This window comes from Ictalurus furcatus, chromosome 14 (genome assembly GCF_023375685.1).
Source record: "Ictalurus furcatus strain D&B chromosome 14, Billie_1.0, whole genome shotgun sequence".
NCBI lineage: Eukaryota > Metazoa > Chordata > Actinopteri > Siluriformes > Ictaluridae > Ictalurus > Ictalurus furcatus.
The window spans coordinates 24,123,494-24,140,993 of record NC_071268.1 but is presented as its reverse complement, the minus strand read 5'-3'; the positions used below and the strand labels follow the sequence as shown (position 1 = coordinate 24,140,993).

Below are 17,500 nucleotides of genomic sequence, written 5' to 3'. Positions count from 1 at the left end.
GAGCGTGTCTGTGACTAGAATGGAGCTGGAGAAAGCGACCCAGGTAAACAAACGCTCCGAGCTCCGAGTCACGACACATTTCAAATCCCAGCGTTGTGTCCGGCTCTCGTTACGTTCTAACAGGAAGTGTGTTTGTGTGATCCAGAGACAGGAGAGGTTCAGTGACTGCACCGCTCTTTTGGAGTTGGAGAAAAAGGTGTGTGTGTTTGTTTGTTTGTTTGTTTGCTTGTTAATTTTTTTCCCGCTCGTCCTCTTCTCCAGTCGAGCGAAGCGTCGCGTTGTCATTCCTCCGTATATCTCACGCACATCGGAACAAAATGTTGTTTCTTCAGGATTATGGTGAAGATTAGAACAATAGAGAAGCACAGAAGAGTTGTAAGAGCCAGAGTATGGGTTATTTATTTATTCATTTTTAAAAAGGATCATTTGCGGTTGGTGTTTTAGGGGATAGTTAGGTGTTCACGGAAGAGGTGGGTCTTTAGCTGTGTTTTGAAGATAGTGACTGATTCTGCGGTCCGGATTGAGGTTGGAAGTTCATTCCAAAACTGAGGGACAAATAGTGTGAAGGTTCTGGAACGGGAGTTTCATGAGGATTTTTTAAAACCCTTCAAACTTCGGTCTTGCGACGGACAAGCGTTCGCCCTATCGTCCACAGATTCCCATTTCAAATTCAAGTCGTGAGAGAACACTTGGCTTTACTCTCGGGGTGAGAGTGGTGAGAGGGACGGCATACTCTCTCGCCCCGGTCAGTCACAGCGACACTAGCCAGTCGTTAGCTCGGTGTATGCGGAAGAGGGCAGATAGTGCTTTCCTCCGAGTGTGTTACAGCCTGAACTACAGCCCTAGTGAGTGATGCATTAAACGCGCAGGACAGCAAACACACAGGTCAGTGGTTTAATGGTGTAAACATCACCTTTGAACATTTTTTTTTAGTACCCTATTGAAGGATCCATAATTTGGCAGTGGGCATGCATACATAAACGTAGATTTCAAAAAAAAAAAAAAAAAGGGGGGGGCTTTAATGGGCAGTGGTGGCTTGGCGGTTAAGGCTCTGGGTTACTGATCGGAAGGTTGTGGGTTCAAGCCCCAGCACTGCCAAGCTGCCACTGTTGGGCCCTTGAGCAAGTCCCTTAACGCTCTCTGCTCCAGGGGGCGCTGTATCAAGGCCGACCCTGCGCTCTGACCCCAACTTCCTGACATGCTGGGGTATGCGAAGAAAAGAATTTCACTGTGCTGTAATGTACACGTGACCAATAAAGACTCCTCATCATTCTCATTATAATTTATCCGTCCGTGGAAATGATTACAAGCGCTTTATGATCACACGGGCCGTGCGGCATCACCGGTCACATGATACACGGTGGTACAATTAATAACCAGCTGCTGATTCACCGCTTTTGTATGATGATGATCACATGATGATTAACACTAGACTTGTTTAATAAGCACGCACGCAGTGGAAATAAAACGGCCGCGTGTTCAGCAGTTTCACCTCTAGTGACATTCTACTAAAACCTCTGTAAATCACCTGTGCAGTTTTACTCAAAACTTTTAAAAATCTCTGCTTGCGTCAGATTTACCGCTCGATAATCTCTCACTCTCTCTTGTTTTGGGGTTGGTTTTTTTTTTTCTGTCTCTCTCAGGAGAAGGGGATGTTGGAGAGACGTGCAGCGGAGTTGGAGGAGGAGCTGAAAGTAAGAACAGTACACATCCGGGACATTTAAAAAAAAAATGTTTTTTATTTAGTCCCACCCATCCATTTTTTTCACCCCCTACCAAGCGAACACGTCACGCATTAGCTCAAACTCGTGTGTGTGTGTTGGTGTGTTTAGGTATTGGGGGATCTGAAAGCGGATAACCAGAGGCTGAAGGACGAAAATGGAGCGCTCATCCGAGTGATCAGCAAGCTCTCGAAATAGACGACGAGAAAGCGCAAGAGAACGGATGAGAAGGAGAACAGAAAATAGACAGAGGCTCAGAGAGAGAGACAATCCACCCCTTTCCCCACATCCTCACATCCTGTGCCAAAGAATTAGTTGTGTGTGTGTGTGTGTGTGTGTGTGTGTGTGTGTGTGTGTGTGTGTGTGTGTGTGTGAAAGAGAACGAAGGAATGATGGAGCACTTCACTTTTTTTTTTTTATTATATACATATATAAAAATGTGCACCGTTTAAACAAACTGCATTTTGACCTGATCCCTACCTGTCTGACCAAGGACGCACGTGTGTGTGTCTGTGTGTGTGTGTGTGTGTGTCTGTGTGTGTGTGTGTGTGTCTGTGTGTGTGTGTGTCTGTGTGTGTACACACAATAAGCTACCCCGTAACACATGCACAATCAGTATGACCTGCATTTGCCCATATGTTCAGGAGACTAGTTGGAAATGATGTATGCGCACACTTGGCCAGCTTACACACACACACACACACACACACACACACACACAGGTGTTCACATGAGTGCCACACGCATTCCACACCTCTCAGGCTCTTTTAGGTCTGCAGTAATTTTGCACTTTGCATATACTTCTCTCTCTCTCTCTCTCTCTCTCTCTCTCTCTCTCTCACTCACGCACACACACACGCGCACACACACACACACACACATGCTGATTTAGTCTCTTCTTATGCGAGTTGCCAATTCTATGACCACTTTGTTAGCCAGTAGTGGCTGAAAGTATAGCCACACAACACTACGATCAATAACGAGACCAGTACACTTCTCTCTCTCTCTCACACACACACACACACACACACACACACACACACACGAACAGTTGTGCACAAGCCTATCATGCTATGCATTGTGTATTTTCCTTCACGTATTGATATAAAGGTGAAGAAATAGAATAATTGTTTTCATGTGTTTGCGTGTGCATCAGTTCCTCGCACCTGTTATTCGGGGACGAGGATGGTAACTTTGTTTATTATATAAATGGACAAATATTATTCCCTTAAAATAATAATGTCATCAAAAGTAACGTGATACCCATGTGTTTTTAATATATGTGTATATACATATATGTGTATATACATTATATATATATATAAACAAATGAATTTCAGCACTTAATAAAAGGTTGTGTGTATTTATAGCTTAGTGTCGAGTATTTTAACATGTTCACGGTTGGAAGTTGTTGTTGTTTGTTTTTTTCCCTGCTTCTAGAGCACTGATTCCTAACCCTAAGTTCAGTCCTGGGGTTTCCTAATTAGCTGTTCAGCTGTGTTGACACGACGGTCTCGCATCGTAAGAATGATGTGTTGAAATGGTGAGTGTCGGAGGGTTTGATCTCATTTACGTTTAAACGCGGTCTACTCGTTCGCTTTTTCGTTTCAGGTCAAAGAGCAGTCCCATCGTAGCCTATAGATGGACAAATGCTTTTGCTTTACATTAGTGATGACATTCCGTTGTTGCTGGGTTGTATTGCTCTGATGTTGGTGCAAAGGCGCAGTAGGCAAATATTTTTCTTACTACTACAATTGACCTGGAGATGATGTAGAACGTGAAGAAAATAATCGTTTCAGCGACGGCATCAGGACAGAGCGGAAGCCGTATTCCGGGCTGGACCGATTGGTTTTAAATGGGCTTCCTGTCAGTATTTTATAGACACGCCCCCAATGCGCCTTCACTCCACCCCCACCCATGTCAGTCATGGCGGAATTCGGTAGGCGCCCGGCGCAGCCGGATACTTTTACTGTGAACATGTAAATCATGTCATTCTTTTCTAGCCGTTTTCCGTACCGCTTATCCTACACCGGGTTGCGAGGGAGCCTGGAGCCTATCCCAGGGAATTCGGGGCACGAAGCGGGGAACAACAATACTATGGATGGGGGCCATCAACACGTCTTTGGATTCAGGGAGGAAACCGGAGTACCCGGAAGAAACCACCGAACCACGGGGAGAACATTCAGACTACACGCACGCAGGGCGGAGGCAGAATTTGAACCGCCAACCACAGAGGTGCGAGGCAAACGTGCTAACCACTAACGTCCACTGTCGTCCTGGCGCTTTTCCAAGAAGGAACTGCTTTGCGTATATGGTTGGGAATGGGAGCGTTGGGTACAGAGAGGAATAAAATCGTTCTGATGTTGAACTTCACCTTTGTAACCACTAGCGCTCCAATCTTGAATAAGCGTGACGAGTGCACCTTTAATCTTTTTATGAAGAAGAACCGTCTATGTTTAGTTTGGTGTTAAGTATGTTAAGCTGCTGACCGTTGTTTTTGTCATTACACATTCTTCTTCATCATCTTCATGAGTCATGAGACCACCAGCCCTCCAAAGTTTGACATTTTCCCAACACCTGAAGCAACTCATTAAGGGCTTGCTAATAAGCTGATGAACAGCTGGGTGTTGATGGTTGGGAAAATGTCAAACTCTGCATGGTGTGAGGTCTCCAGGACTTGAGTTAAAAACCTCCTGGTCTAGACGTACCAACTATTGTCTTTTTCCTGCTGTACAATTGGGTTGAAAGAAACCTCAGTACGTTAGACAACCATTCATTCAGTCATCGTGTCCATAAGTCTGCCTCTGTTCGTCTCTCGCTCACTCGCTTTGTGCTTGCCCACCAGATGTCCTGTATCCTTTTGGGGGAGGAACAGCTGGGGCAATGGGCGCAACATTCCCATAGTGTGTGTTAGAAAGAGCAAGGGACAAAGTGGAATGCGGACAAACTGGGTGCACGAAATGCGTCAAGGCTGATGATTGACTAGAAATAGAAATGAGCGAACCAGTCTCTTCTTTTTCCTTCTCGTTTATCTTCTCAAACGTCTCATTGGCGACATCTGTTCTTGTTGACTGATGTGCGTCTTTCACCAAACAGGAGCAACTTTCCCATCCGTGTCTCTGATGGATTTTACATGCACGTGGATGTTTATAGACGTGCCTGGAGAGCTGAATGACCTTTGGGAGAATGCTACCTTCATCTTCTCTACCCTCATCTGTTTGTCCCATCTATTCACACACTGGTAGTCTGCCCACTGTCCTACAAGGACACAATGTAGCTGCTGACAGTAAGCGCAGTTCCTAATAAGGTACGCCGAGCTGGCCTTGCTGTAAATATCTCTAAGGTCTGAGAAGGAAAGAAAGGGAGGGAGGAAAGGAGAGGAAGAGAGCAATAAAGGAAAAAGCAGAGGGGACGGATTGCAGCCTTATAAGGACAAAGCTGCTCTTTTCCCAGGGTTCGGAGTTCCGACCTCTGGCATGCTGCCAGGTGAAACCAAACTGTGTTGTAACCCCATCTAGAGGCTTAGATGTGTAAGGACAGTGGTCATTAACACTGTTCCTTGAGCGCTACCCTGCTACAGAATTCAGATCCAACAGATCTCATCCTGCCGTCTGGTGATCTCGAGCAGGTGTGTGTGTTTGGGCTGAAATGAATTCTGTGTAGTAGCTCTGATAGGTTTGCTTATCACTGCAATGCCATTCCTACTCTTAAGTTAACACACCTGGGACTGTATTCACACAGAGTCTTATCTTACAGCTGAGTTCGCTTCCATTGTAGAGAACATTCAGTGACGGAAAAGCAGTCACACCTTGGGAAAGTGTTTCAAATGCAACGCACAAACAGCATCGCTTTGCATTACGTAGTATTACTTCAAGCCGGAATGTAATTGACTGCGGAGCATTGCTTTTCACGTCCGTCAGTGTGTTGGGGTCGTGTCGCACTGAAATGCAATCACAGAAATGCAATTACCAATAGGAAAAACAACAGCTGTAACCAGAGATTTTCTTGAAGAAAGCTACCTCATGCAACTTTTCCATGTCGCCAATGGCTGATTTGTCTCTTCTCACTGTGAATCAACAACTCTCACTGAAACTAAGTGATTTTTTTTTTTTTTTATAGCAAGGTGCAATTAAAAAAAAGCACCAAAGACGTTCTCTGGGATATCTTTTTTGGTATCTTTAGACTAAAAGAATGTAAGTAATGTAAATGCATGCAGCATAAAGGTTATGGGACGCATCGATAACTTAGAACAGGGGTCTTTAACTCTTACAAAACGTGCATCTAAGGTGAGCCAGATTTAGAAGAAATAATAATAATAATAATTAAAGCTGCAAGCAGCATTTTCGGGGGCCAAGCACCACACGTTCACAGACACACTACAATTGTTGCAAAAGCAACACAGGGAAGAAGAGCCATAACTATAGGCAAAGGGATTCAAGAAGGGTTTGTAGTTTCACACATTTGCCAGTCTGTTCTGGGAGAATGGCTTTGAATATCAGAGTTCCTTTGTTTGGACAGGTCTCAAGATGATATGAGCCAAATTTGGTGAAGATTGGATAAGGAGTAGCAAAAATGGCAGTTAAATGTAAACATTTTTTTTTTTTAGCATGTGCTTGTTACATTTGACCAGTAGGTGGCGCTAGCACAAAATTTGTTGCACAGCCTCGGGTCATGTTCCTGAAGAACGTCAGGGATGCCTGGCTTTTCAATTTTAGACACATGGGTCATAGACGGACCCACATTTGACCTGATGGTGGCGCTAAAGCGTTGGCAGCGCCGGCCCGGAATGTGGTCCGAATGTTCCTTAGACCTCCTTCAATCAATGTGCCAAATTTCACAACTTTTTACCAGACGGTTCTATGGGTTGCCGTGGACACCCTAGCAAGAACAACACCAACACGAACGACAACGTGCTTAAGCACCTTCAGTGCTTGGGCCCCTAATGACGGACTTCCCGACTTCACAGACATAGCACCTGCTCTCCAGTACCCAATCGAATATATTCAATACTTTGCAATATATTTAACGTTATATTCAAAAATACATTGAGGAAATATACCGACATACAGTGTGTATATTAGTAAATCATGGAGCACTTTATTAGGAACACCTGTACACCTACTCATTCATGCAGTTATCTAATCAGCAATCGTGTGGCAGGAGTGCAGTGCATAGAATCATGCAGATACGGGCCAGCAGCTTCGGGTAATGTTCATATCAATCATCAGAATGGGGGTAAAAAACGTGATCTCTGTGATTTTGACCGTGGCATGACATGAGTGAGCTAGTTTGAGTACACAGAATGGTGGAATAAAGAAAAACATCCAGTGTGTGGCAGTTCTGCTGATGGAAACAACGTGTTGAGAGAGGTCAAAGGTTCTGGTTCGACGGTGGACAGGTGAAGACTGGAAAAACGTAGCCTGGTCTCGATTTCTGGTGAGGCACACAGACGGTAGGGTCAGAATTTGGTGTCAAATGGATTTTTTTTTCAATGGATTGAAGTGTATTCAACATCTAAGGAAACGTGAACAATATACTGTGAATCTGTAGCTGAATCAAATAAAACGTTACCGACAAAGTCTAGTATTTAGTATTAAGTGCTTCTCAGTAGCACCTTTCCATTTCACACACACAGGTAAAGAGCATCAATTTCTTCTTTTCATTGTCCCATGAGAAAATCTTACCTTCTAAAGTAACCTCAGTGTACTAAGCTACGGTTTGAGATTTAGATTAATTCAGTTATGTTCATGCAATCATATTGGAGAATATCAGTGGCAAAAATTAAAATTGAAATGTAATACGTACAGTGGCAATCCACACTGTATGGCCAAAAGTATGTGGACACGTAACCATCACACCCATACGTGCCCATTCCAAAACCTTGCGCAATAGTAATGATTTATTTCCCTGTTCGCTGCTAATAATCTCCAGTCTTCTGCGAAGGCGTTCCACTAGATTTAGATTTGTGTTCGTTCAGCTACAAGAGCATTAGTGAGGTCAGGCAGTGATGTCAGGTGAGGAGGCCTGGTGCTCAGTCGGCGTTCCGGTTCATCCCAAAGGAGTTCAGTGGGGTTGAGGTCACGGCTCTGTGCGGGACACTCGAGTTCTTCACCTCCATCCTTGTCAAACCATGGTGCTTGCTTTGTGTACAGGGGCATTGTTGTGGTGGAACAGGTTCGAGCCTCTTAATTCTCGTAGAAAATGTAACACTACAGCATACAAAGACATTCTATACAATTGGGTGCTTCCACGTTTGTGGTAACAGTTTGGAGAAGGAACACACAAGGGTGTGATGGATGGGTGTCCACATAGTTTTGGCCAAATAGTGTACTTGCTTTTGGTTTATTACATTTAGCTACATGGATATTCGATTGCATCATGGTTAGTTTTATTTAAATGAAAAATTTTGGACAACTTTCACAATCTGCATGTGTATGACTTATGCAATAGTAAAATACAGTAATTGACAAGATAGATACTTTATATGTATTTGCACTATGACACGTTACTTGCCTGAACGAAGCTGCAGTACAAAAACCCCAAAACAAAACACAAAACAATAGAAACCATCACAGAAATTCTAATGTTTTCCACAAAATTTCCACTACAAACCATCAGCTAACCATTACAACCAATGGATCTGGGGTTCGAGTCCTGCCAAGGCCATGTGTGTGCGGAGGTTTCCTCCAGGTACTCCAGTTTTCTCAGTCCAAAGACATGCGGTGTCCATAGTGTATGAATGGGTGTGTGAGTGTGTATGTGATTGTGCCCTGTCCAGGGTGTACCCCTCCTTGTACCCCATGCTCCCTGGGATAGGCTCCAGGTTTCCCCGTGACCCTGAAAAGGGGTAAGCGGTAGAAGATGGATGGATGGATGTAACCCACAAGGGTATTACATTACAGTTTCCATTAAAACCAATACAATTCCCTTTATAATAATTAAAACCATTACAAATTCTATGAAGGTTTCTATTTTAATTTTTTTTCCTTTTCTTGGAAAATGCGTTAAGAAATTGCATTTTTCACTTTCACAGTCCACCTGTCACTCAGCACATTAAGGCGGAGTCAAAGGTAAATGCCTGGGTGTTTGTTTGTTTGTTTGTTTTTATTAGGGTTTTTCTTTTATTTTGAGCTAGAAACTGCATGAATGTGAGTTTTAAATTCACATTTCAAATGACACTGTTATTGTAATACACTGACTTAAAAAAAAATAAATAAAAATTTGAACCATAATTAAACAAATCTGCAGTCTGCCTTGTATTATTTATTTATTTATTTATTTATTTATTTATTTTTGGTCTTGGTAGTCGAGCTGTAAAAACAACTGGCTGTCTATAATATAATACAATAGCGTTTCCTGGAAACAGCCTTATTTTTGTGCTTATGATTAGGAAAAACACATCACCTGAGTGTCATCTGATCATGCACAGCTGACTCTCTTGCCAAACTAACTGATCTCAAAACCACGCTGATGTTTTCTTAATGCTGGCAAAGATTGAAATGTGGGGTCTCGGAAGCTGATCCCAGATCAGCGCCTAAAAAGATTAAGCCACGCCCCAGGCTCCGCCCACACGGAGCCAGCGTTTAGTAGTAGTGACTGTTTAGCTTCCTCTTAACAGTGAGAGAATCGGAAGTTTGGAGAAGTTTCCTAACATGAACTTTTGCTGTTATAAGAGTTCTGTGTAGTTTCAGGTCTAGTTGCAGTGTGAACCGTCGCTCTCGGGTTTGAACAAGCTGAGCTTCTTCGTTAAATTCTTCAACTTTCCTTCCTTTTTAAAGCAGCTGACCCAGACCAGGTAGACATTACATTGAGACGGTATGTGTAGAGTTTAATCTAACAATGTGCAGTCTGCTTAAAAACACCACCTCAGAAACATTACAGTGAAATATTAAACTTTACAAAAGTGCAGAGTTGTTTTAATTAAGCAAAACCTTTTCTTTCTGATAGGTTTATATCATGGTTTATGGAAATAAATTATGAAAAACAAAAACAAATGTAAGTTAGTTATACCCTGTGCTCATTCAGATCCTTGTATAAATATTCCTTGACATTGTTTTTCCCTTCACATTATGTAATGTAATATTTCAGCCTGGTGTGTTTACAGTAAGATCACGTGACATCCCGTTCATGACTCCATTCAACTAATTATGTGACTCATTATATTGCACCAGAACTAATTTAGGGTGTTCACACCAACAGGGGTGAATATTTAATGTGCACACTTCACTTTTATGACGTATTTTGTGTACAGTCACGACAGTCCATTTCAGTTCGTAACACTGCGAAACACCCCGGGAAAAGTTCAAGGGGGCGGATACTTATGCACGGCATGTGTGTTCACAGTAGAGGTCGAGAACCGATTAATCGACCGGTAGTTTTTAAAATCGATACTGAATGAAAACATACCGCTGGAAGTAAAATACTGCTGAACTTTATTGCGAAAGTAAAGAGTACTGACTGTACTGTATTTTTAAAAATGAAGTAAATATCAATATATATGAACTATTCCTAAATATCCAAACTGAGCCAAAAAGTAACACTCCGAATAACAAATAAAAATAGGAGACATCCAAAATGAATCGAAAAACACTTCAGATAACACAACAAAATTTGTCGGTGATAGTTTTTATCTCGCCTCTAGAGGCCGCTCTCGTATTGTATAATGACAGCGGACGCTTCTCAGCCGCTACCGTGACGGATGCAACCGGGAAACACTATCGCTATGGATTTTTGCACATGACGGATAGTTCCAGCAATCGGTTCCGGTTAATCTGCAAAACCGATCAATCGGTCGACTTCTAATACGCAGTCATTACGTCTGTTTGCCAGAGATGAACCCGGACTCTGCTGACCCTTATATATTTTCAACTCACTCGCTACCCTCTGACCACCGTTTCCTGCCACCTCTGACCAACGGGACGCTGGGATGGAGAGTGTTTGGCAAAATTCTGCATAAGGGTGGAGTCTATAATGGAGAGGTTGGAGCCTGTCACCGAGCTGATATACCATGTCCACTTGCGGTCAGGATGAAGGTCGAGGAGGGGAAGCATACGTACAGTTTGGACGCCCACACTGGTATAGCCGGAAAGTTGTATCCATCTCTATAGATAACAATGTTAGCTTATACATAAGAACTCTAAACACTTTATGGTGCCAGTATGCATGCCTGGATGATAGTGTATCTCTTCGTCTCTTGCAGGTATATTCACCCATTCAGTACTTACCTCTTATGTGGAAGCGACTCAGGTGTTCTATGCTCATCGACAGTATCCCAACATGCTGGTCATGGAAGTGATGCTAAAGCGCCAGAGGAGCTCAGAGGAAGCAATCACAGTCAAGCTTGATAGTTCTTTCACTCCTCACAGTCATGACATTGCCTTTGAGAAGGCTCCGGACTATAGAGGAGGGAGGTACGTTTAACCAAACCCTACTGCAGGGATGTGTATTTGGTGTCTGAAGCGCAATATGTTATCAACAGTCTTGAACCAGGGCATTGATTTGAATTTGTAAAAGCCTTAATTAATCCTATATACACATCTCGAACCACTGATTTTTCACATGAATTCCATCTGCAATGATGTTGCTTACTGCAATCAGCTCTGTTTCTTAACCACAGGCACATGTTCGGGCACACTATGTCAGCAGAAGCCCCTGGAGTACTCCGTCCTTCTGTGCACCTTATCTGGACCCCACTAATCTCCTCTGTAACGTTACTGCCTGACCAGCGTCAGTCTAGCTGGAGCTTCCTGGTTGCAGTTGCAGAGAGCAGTGAGATCGCCCAGCTTTGCTTCAACACTGGTTTGGAGCTCATTGAACATGGCGACCTGCAGACTTCCCATGTAAGGGCGTGGGCGGAGCTATGGCACGGCAGCAGTGTGGAGCTGGCCGGACCACAGCCTTTGAGCCAAGCCGTGATTGGCTGCATGTTCTACCTTCTGAGCGCGCTCCCCTCTCTGACGGAAACACCCACACCGTTTGGGGGCATCAGTCCTGGAGGTTTGTCTAACGGGGGACACGGACAAGGACAGGACTACTGGGGACATGTTTTCTGGGATCAGGTAAGGTTCTTAACAAAGAGTAGTTTTGCGTCCCAATTCACCTACTTATACTATGCACTGAAAGTCTGAAGCAAAAGAGTTTGCAAGTACTGGGACACAGTAACACGTCATGTAACGGAAGAGAACATCGTCGTCGTAAACAAACTCCTCAATGCATTTCAGCTTTTCTTCCTTCGTTATTCCTTATATAATTTATACGACATCATTTAATTTATCATTCCCTTCATTTATTTTTCCACATTTCGTTTACACCTCTCTATAAAATGCGTCCGGTTGAATTCGGCGAAGCCAACGGTCACAAAACTCCTCCTCACTCAAGCAAGGGATCCTCATTTCAACATCCTACGATTTGGGACAAATCTCCAGATACTGTTTAGGACGGATAATAGGTGAATTGGGACGCAGCATAGGAATCACTGACGGTGTGCCCTCACTGACCACTTTATTAGGAACATCCGCACACCATTCATGCAGTCAGCCAATCGTGTGACAGCAATGCAACGCAATGCATAGAGTCATGCAGATACAGGTCAAGAGCTACAGTTAACATTCACGTCAAACAACCTAATGCAGTGGATGGTGAGTACAGATGATGACTCTTAATCCCAAAGTTTGTTCGCTTGCTTTCATTTCACGACGGGTACCTTTTTTATGTCATAGATTTCGTTAAGTGTAAAACGACACCTCTTTCAGTGACGATTCATCTGCGATTTCTGTCTGCAAAGGTTTTCAGTCATCCAATCAGATATCTAGTTGTGTTTGCAATTCACAGACCTCATGATCACATAATTAAAGCAATAAATACAACAGTACACAGTAGACACCGTGTACCAACATATTTATTTCTTGGAGCCACCATTTCCATCACAGAAAGCATCGAACATTTGTTTTATTAGTACCGTTCACTTCAGAATTCCTCCTGCGACTTCTAACAGCAGTCACATCATCGATAAACTCCAGTGACCCGGTTCCACTGGCCGTGCATACCCATGCCATAACACTGCCTCCACCATGTTTGACAGATGATGTGGTATGCTTTGGATCATGAGTCCTTCCTTTCCTTCTCTATACTCTTCTCTTCCCATCATTCTGGTACAAGTTCATCTTGGTTTCATCCGTCCAAAAAAATCTTGTTCCAGAACTAGGCCGGTTTTTAAAAAATTATTATTTGTTTAATTTTTTTCGCAAAGTCTAATCTGGCTGTTCTCTTGATGTAGTTTTGATTAGGAAATACACGACTTGTGCAAAGACTTCTGCTCTCCAAGTTTTTGTTCTCGAGTTATAGATGTGATATTACACTCTCGAGCCTCTTTCTGAGACGTCACACATGTTCAGGGCATAAAATACGTCAGCGGAACGGATACCCTAATAATCGGAATTTCTAAAAACGGTTTATTCCCACGACTCCTCCTTTCTTCGGTGGATCATCACTTTGACACTGTCGATTTGTATCTAAGAAATGCTGCAGTAATCATAAAGACCTGTGTTCTGTGCTCATGCTTAATACTGAACATTCTTTCAACGCACGCCTTTACCCTTTTACAGCTGTATACTCTCATGATTTAGTTTAATCCCAATATCTGGTGTCACTCAGGAGAGGATGGTTTCCTCAAGGTTTTCTACTTGAGGCTTCTTCCTCATGCTGTCTTGGGGAGATTTTCCTCACTACGGTCAGCTCATTAGGGATCTACAGTAAATGGATAATAAAATCATATTAAAAAAAAATCAGTAAAATCACATCACATAAGACGTCTGTTAGATGAGTGCTAAAACAGTCCATTCTTTCTGCTAATCCCATCCATTAAATCTATATAAATTATTGCTTTTTTTGTGTCTAGGACACATGGATGTATCCTAACTTTGCACTCTTTCACCCTAACCTGGCCAGAGCTGTCTTGGAGTACAGAGTGCGAACACTAGAAGGTGCCCGGATCAATGCCCGGGAGCAGGGCTATAAGGTATGAATAAAGGTATGTTCACACGTACAGCGATTTTTAGCGCTGCAAATGGCCAGTCGCTGTACTATGAAAGTCGCCAGTAGGCGTTCCTACTACTGGTTGCCATAGTAACGTTTAACAGTGGGCGGTGCAATCAGCATTCGACTTTTGACGAGAAACCGACTTCCTTGGTGGTAAAATTGTATTTGTATAGAAAATTCACCAGCGTATATGCGCGTCGTATCCTACGAGATGAAGGACAAGCAGTGCGGCGCAAGCGCAAGCGCCGGACTGTCTGGGTCCACGAAGCAGTTCGGACTCGCGTGGCGAGGCAGCATGGCGGATCACGTGCGCTGTACCGTCTTCACTCCCATTGGTAGTCGCTGCACCAAGTCGCTCTAAATTTGCATAAAGAAGTTTTCACAACTGTGACACGTCGCCGGACACGCCCACATCTAGTCGCTTGTCACTCATGTCACCGAAAGTCGGCAGCTCTGATCGAAAAAGAGCGGCTTCCGGTCGCGTTCCCGCTGCGAGTCGCTGTATGTGTGAACGTACCTGTCGAGTGGTTGGGGTTAGGTGGTGGAGTGCCTCTGTATGTGTGTAAATGTAACGTCCATAGCATCCTGCTGTGACGAGTTTTCCCTTCTGTTTGGCTTCATCTCACAGCACAGGATTTGACGCGTCGTATGTCTGCGTGTGTTTTCTCACTCGTTATGAATTTGTTACCAGGGCTTGAAGTTCCCGTGGGAGAGTGCTGTATCCGGTCAAGAGGTGTGTCCGATGGACAGTTTTGGAAAACAGGAGATCCACATTAACGGAGACGTAGCTCTCGCCTTCCGTCAGTACTTCTACCTAACGCAGGTGCTCCTCCCGTCTGCGACACTAAATCAACCCCGAAACGTGTATGTTAGGCAGACGTCTTCAAAAATCCATTATTCTTCTCCTTTTTTGAAAGGACATTGGATTATTTAAAGAGGGCGGTGCCAGTGAAGTGGTGTGGGGTATAGCTGATTACTGGGGGTCCCGAGTGATCTGGGACCCCGATGACCAGCACTACCACCTCAAAGGTATGTAGAGTGACGTAAAGTGACAGAAGTCGCACATCTGTTTGAGAGATATCTTGAAATTTTCTAAGGTTTTCTGTTTGTGTGCGTCATTTAGGAGTGATGCCTCCTGATGAGTACAACAAACATGTTGACAACTCGGTGTACACTAACACTGTCGCCAAGTACAGGTGTGTGTGTGTGTGTGTGCTGTATGGTGCATGCTTGATTGTGCAATCAGATAAACTTCACTATAATAGATTGAACCTCTTTCAGGTTTATTTTTCATCTTGTATCTATTTCTCAGTCTGCAGTTTGCTGTGGACTTGGCTAGATTGCTCCAGCATCCCGCACCCTCGGAGTGGCAGGAAATAGCTGATAAGCTAAAAATTCCCTACGACCCTGGACTGATGTACCACCCAGAGTTTGATGGTTACAAAAAGGGTGAGTCTTTTTTCTCAACGTTTGGAATCGCTACACACGCATTAGAATTTCCGTTTGAACGCCGAGACGATGGAGCGTTCGAGTCATGTCGGAAAGATCGTACTTACGAGTTGATCGCACGTGAACGCCATCACAAAGTCGTAATTACGAGCGGGGGAAATTTCTAATTTGGAGGCGTGTCGGTAAGAAAACCTGTTTGCATCGATGGGTGCAACGTCTGTAGTTTAGACTGTAAATTTAAGGCTAATTGCCTGCACAAAAATACGATAGCGTTGTACAATTCCGATGTAACCTAAGAACGTTTAAAAAAAAAAAAAGCCAAACACACCCGAGGCGCATTCTTCGTTGTTTATTTTCTAGAAGTAGAGTTAAAAATCCTTGCCGTCATTTTTTGAGTTAATTAAGATTAGGTTCACCGCCATCTTGCTCTGACCAAAGTGACTCGAACGCGGCATCGTAATTACGACTTCCCAACTTGTAAATACTTAACTTGAACGCACAGTGACCTCTTGTGTATGTTTACCTGACAGGAAGTGAAGTGAAGCAGGCAGATGCCATCCTGGTAGGATTCCCGCTGGGATTGCCCATGAGCCCAGAGGTCAGACGGAATGATCTGGAATGTTACGAGGCCGTCACTGACCCGCTCGGTCCTGCTATGACTTGGGTAAGAATGTCTTGATTTCTAGTTTTACATCATCAGTAGAACCGATGAGTTAGCTATTCAGTGTAAATGTAAATGCCTCTTTTGTGTGTGTGTGTGTGTGTGTGTGTGTGTGTGTGTGTGTGTGTGTGTGTGTGTGAGATAGAGTATGTTTGCAGTCGGTTGGTTGGAGCTTGGTGAAGCTGAAAAAGCACAACAGCTTCTGCAAAAGTGCTTCAAAAATATACAAGGGCCCTTCCAGGTAATTTGTTTGTGTTTCTCGCCGTCCAGTCAACTCCATAATTATTGGCACCCTTTATGAAAATGAACACCATATGCACTGAGTGGTCTTATGAGATTAAATGTATAGGTGTGGCGTATAGCTTTATTTCAACCCCCCACAACACACACACACACACACATTCATTAGGTCAAGCCTTCCCCGGTGAGAATAACAGCACTGATACAGTAACGCACTGTTATGGAGGTGGCGTCTAATAGTTTTTGTAACTTAAGACGGCCTCAGAAGTCACCATACAGTTCTGAAACCGATCGAGAAGTGTGCTCATGTGTCTAATTCCTCTCACATTTTCAGCAGTTTCAGATTTTTCTTTATTTTTTTCCACTATAGGTCCTGAAGGTGTTATTTATTTATTTTTTATTTTTTAATATATAACTATTACCCAACATGTGCAGTCAGCAAATATCTCTTTATTTATTTGTTTGTTTGTTTTTGTTTGTTTTTTACATTGTATTATAAGCTATTTGGTTTTCCTCCTTGGTGACCGATAACACACATTTGACGTGTGCAATATCATGAGCACAAACCCTAGGGACACACTAAGCGGTCAAAAGCCAGTCGTATTTTCTGGACACCGAGAGCATTTTTAATCACGTTAGTTCCAAGAATAACAACTCCTTTGCATTTATTTTTTTAAATATTCTTTAGCGGTGCCAACAATTCTACCAAATATGCTGTTGGTAAAATATTGTTCTTTTAAAAAGGACCTTCTTGAGTAAGTGTTAAGGTAAATGTAAGCAGTTTTATCCAGGTGTTTGTGCGGGGGGGTGGGGGGGCGGGGATTGTCATCTTTTGTCGTAAAGTTTTTCATACAACGTTTGTGTATCATTCCCTTGAGGGGTGCCAATAATTCTGGTATTGAAACGATTTCGATTTCAGTTGCATTTTTTTTTTTTTTTTTTTGAAGTACCCATATGTGTATACAGGTGTGGAGTGAGTCATGTGATGGTTCTGGAGCGGTCAACTTCCTCACAGGCATGGGGGGGTTTCTGCAGGCTGTGTTGTTCGGGTACACCGGTTTCAGGCGAGTGCTTATAGTGACTTCCACACAAGCAATTTATACAGACACACACACACACACACACATACAGAATACTAACTCGTGGAAACGCAATCGTCCTCCACATGGGTGCTGCATCCATCCACACGTCCAATAAAAGCACCTATACTATACTTTTCTAGAGTTTCATGTTAATGCTCCAGATGATTTGCGGATTCTGATACTCCTGTGTTGTGATGTCTTCTGCAGGGTCCAAAAGGACTGTCTGGCTTTTTCGCCACTGATACCAAACGAAGTGTCTATGCTCAGTCTGAAAGGCATCGGTTACCTTGGTAATAAGCTGGACTGGGTGG

At 43.4% G+C, this 17,500-nt stretch overlaps 2 protein-coding genes across 6 annotated transcripts in view; both read left to right on the top strand.

The window, feature by feature from the left end:
- Positions 1–3,084, top strand: part of zmp:0000001167 (protein phosphatase 1 regulatory subunit 12A) — a 37,127-nt gene extending 34,043 nt beyond the window's left edge. For all 4 annotated transcript variants that reach the window (XM_053641394.1, XM_053641395.1, XM_053641396.1 and 1 more), the window contains exons 22-25: positions 1–43; positions 146–196; positions 1,644–1,694; positions 1,833–3,084. The exon at positions 1–43 is cut by the window's left edge. In XM_053641394.1, coding sequence (XP_053497369.1) covers positions 1–43; positions 146–196; positions 1,644–1,694; positions 1,833–1,919 — 232 coding nt within the window. In that variant the 3' untranslated portion in view covers positions 1,920–3,084. The remainder of the gene's footprint in view (positions 44–145; positions 197–1,643; positions 1,695–1,832) is intronic.
- Positions 3,085–9,226: 6,142 nt separating this feature from the next.
- The window catches only part of pgghg (protein-glucosylgalactosylhydroxylysine glucosidase), a 10,122-nt gene continuing 1,848 nt past the window's right edge, over positions 9,227–17,500 (top strand). The window contains exons 1-13 of one of the 2 annotated variants that reach the window (XM_053641398.1): positions 9,227–9,516; positions 10,551–10,796; positions 10,921–11,131; positions 11,338–11,779; positions 13,618–13,737; positions 14,449–14,580; positions 14,675–14,786; positions 14,881–14,953; positions 15,070–15,206; positions 15,737–15,870; positions 16,013–16,108; positions 17,074–17,171; positions 17,397–17,500. The exon at positions 17,397–17,500 is cut by the window's right edge and continues 120 nt beyond it. In XM_053641398.1, coding sequence (XP_053497373.1) covers positions 10,553–10,796; positions 10,921–11,131; positions 11,338–11,779; positions 13,618–13,737; positions 14,449–14,580; positions 14,675–14,786; positions 14,881–14,953; positions 15,070–15,206; positions 15,737–15,870; positions 16,013–16,108; positions 17,074–17,171; positions 17,397–17,500 — 1,903 coding nt within the window. In that variant the 5' untranslated portion in view covers positions 9,227–9,516; positions 10,551–10,552. Of the gene's footprint in view, positions 9,537–10,550; positions 10,797–10,920; positions 11,132–11,337; positions 11,780–13,617; positions 13,738–14,448; positions 14,581–14,674; positions 14,787–14,880; positions 14,954–15,069; positions 15,207–15,736; positions 15,871–16,012; positions 16,109–17,073; positions 17,172–17,396 lie in introns of both variants that reach the window. The other variant, XM_053641397.1, reaches the window with a different exon arrangement.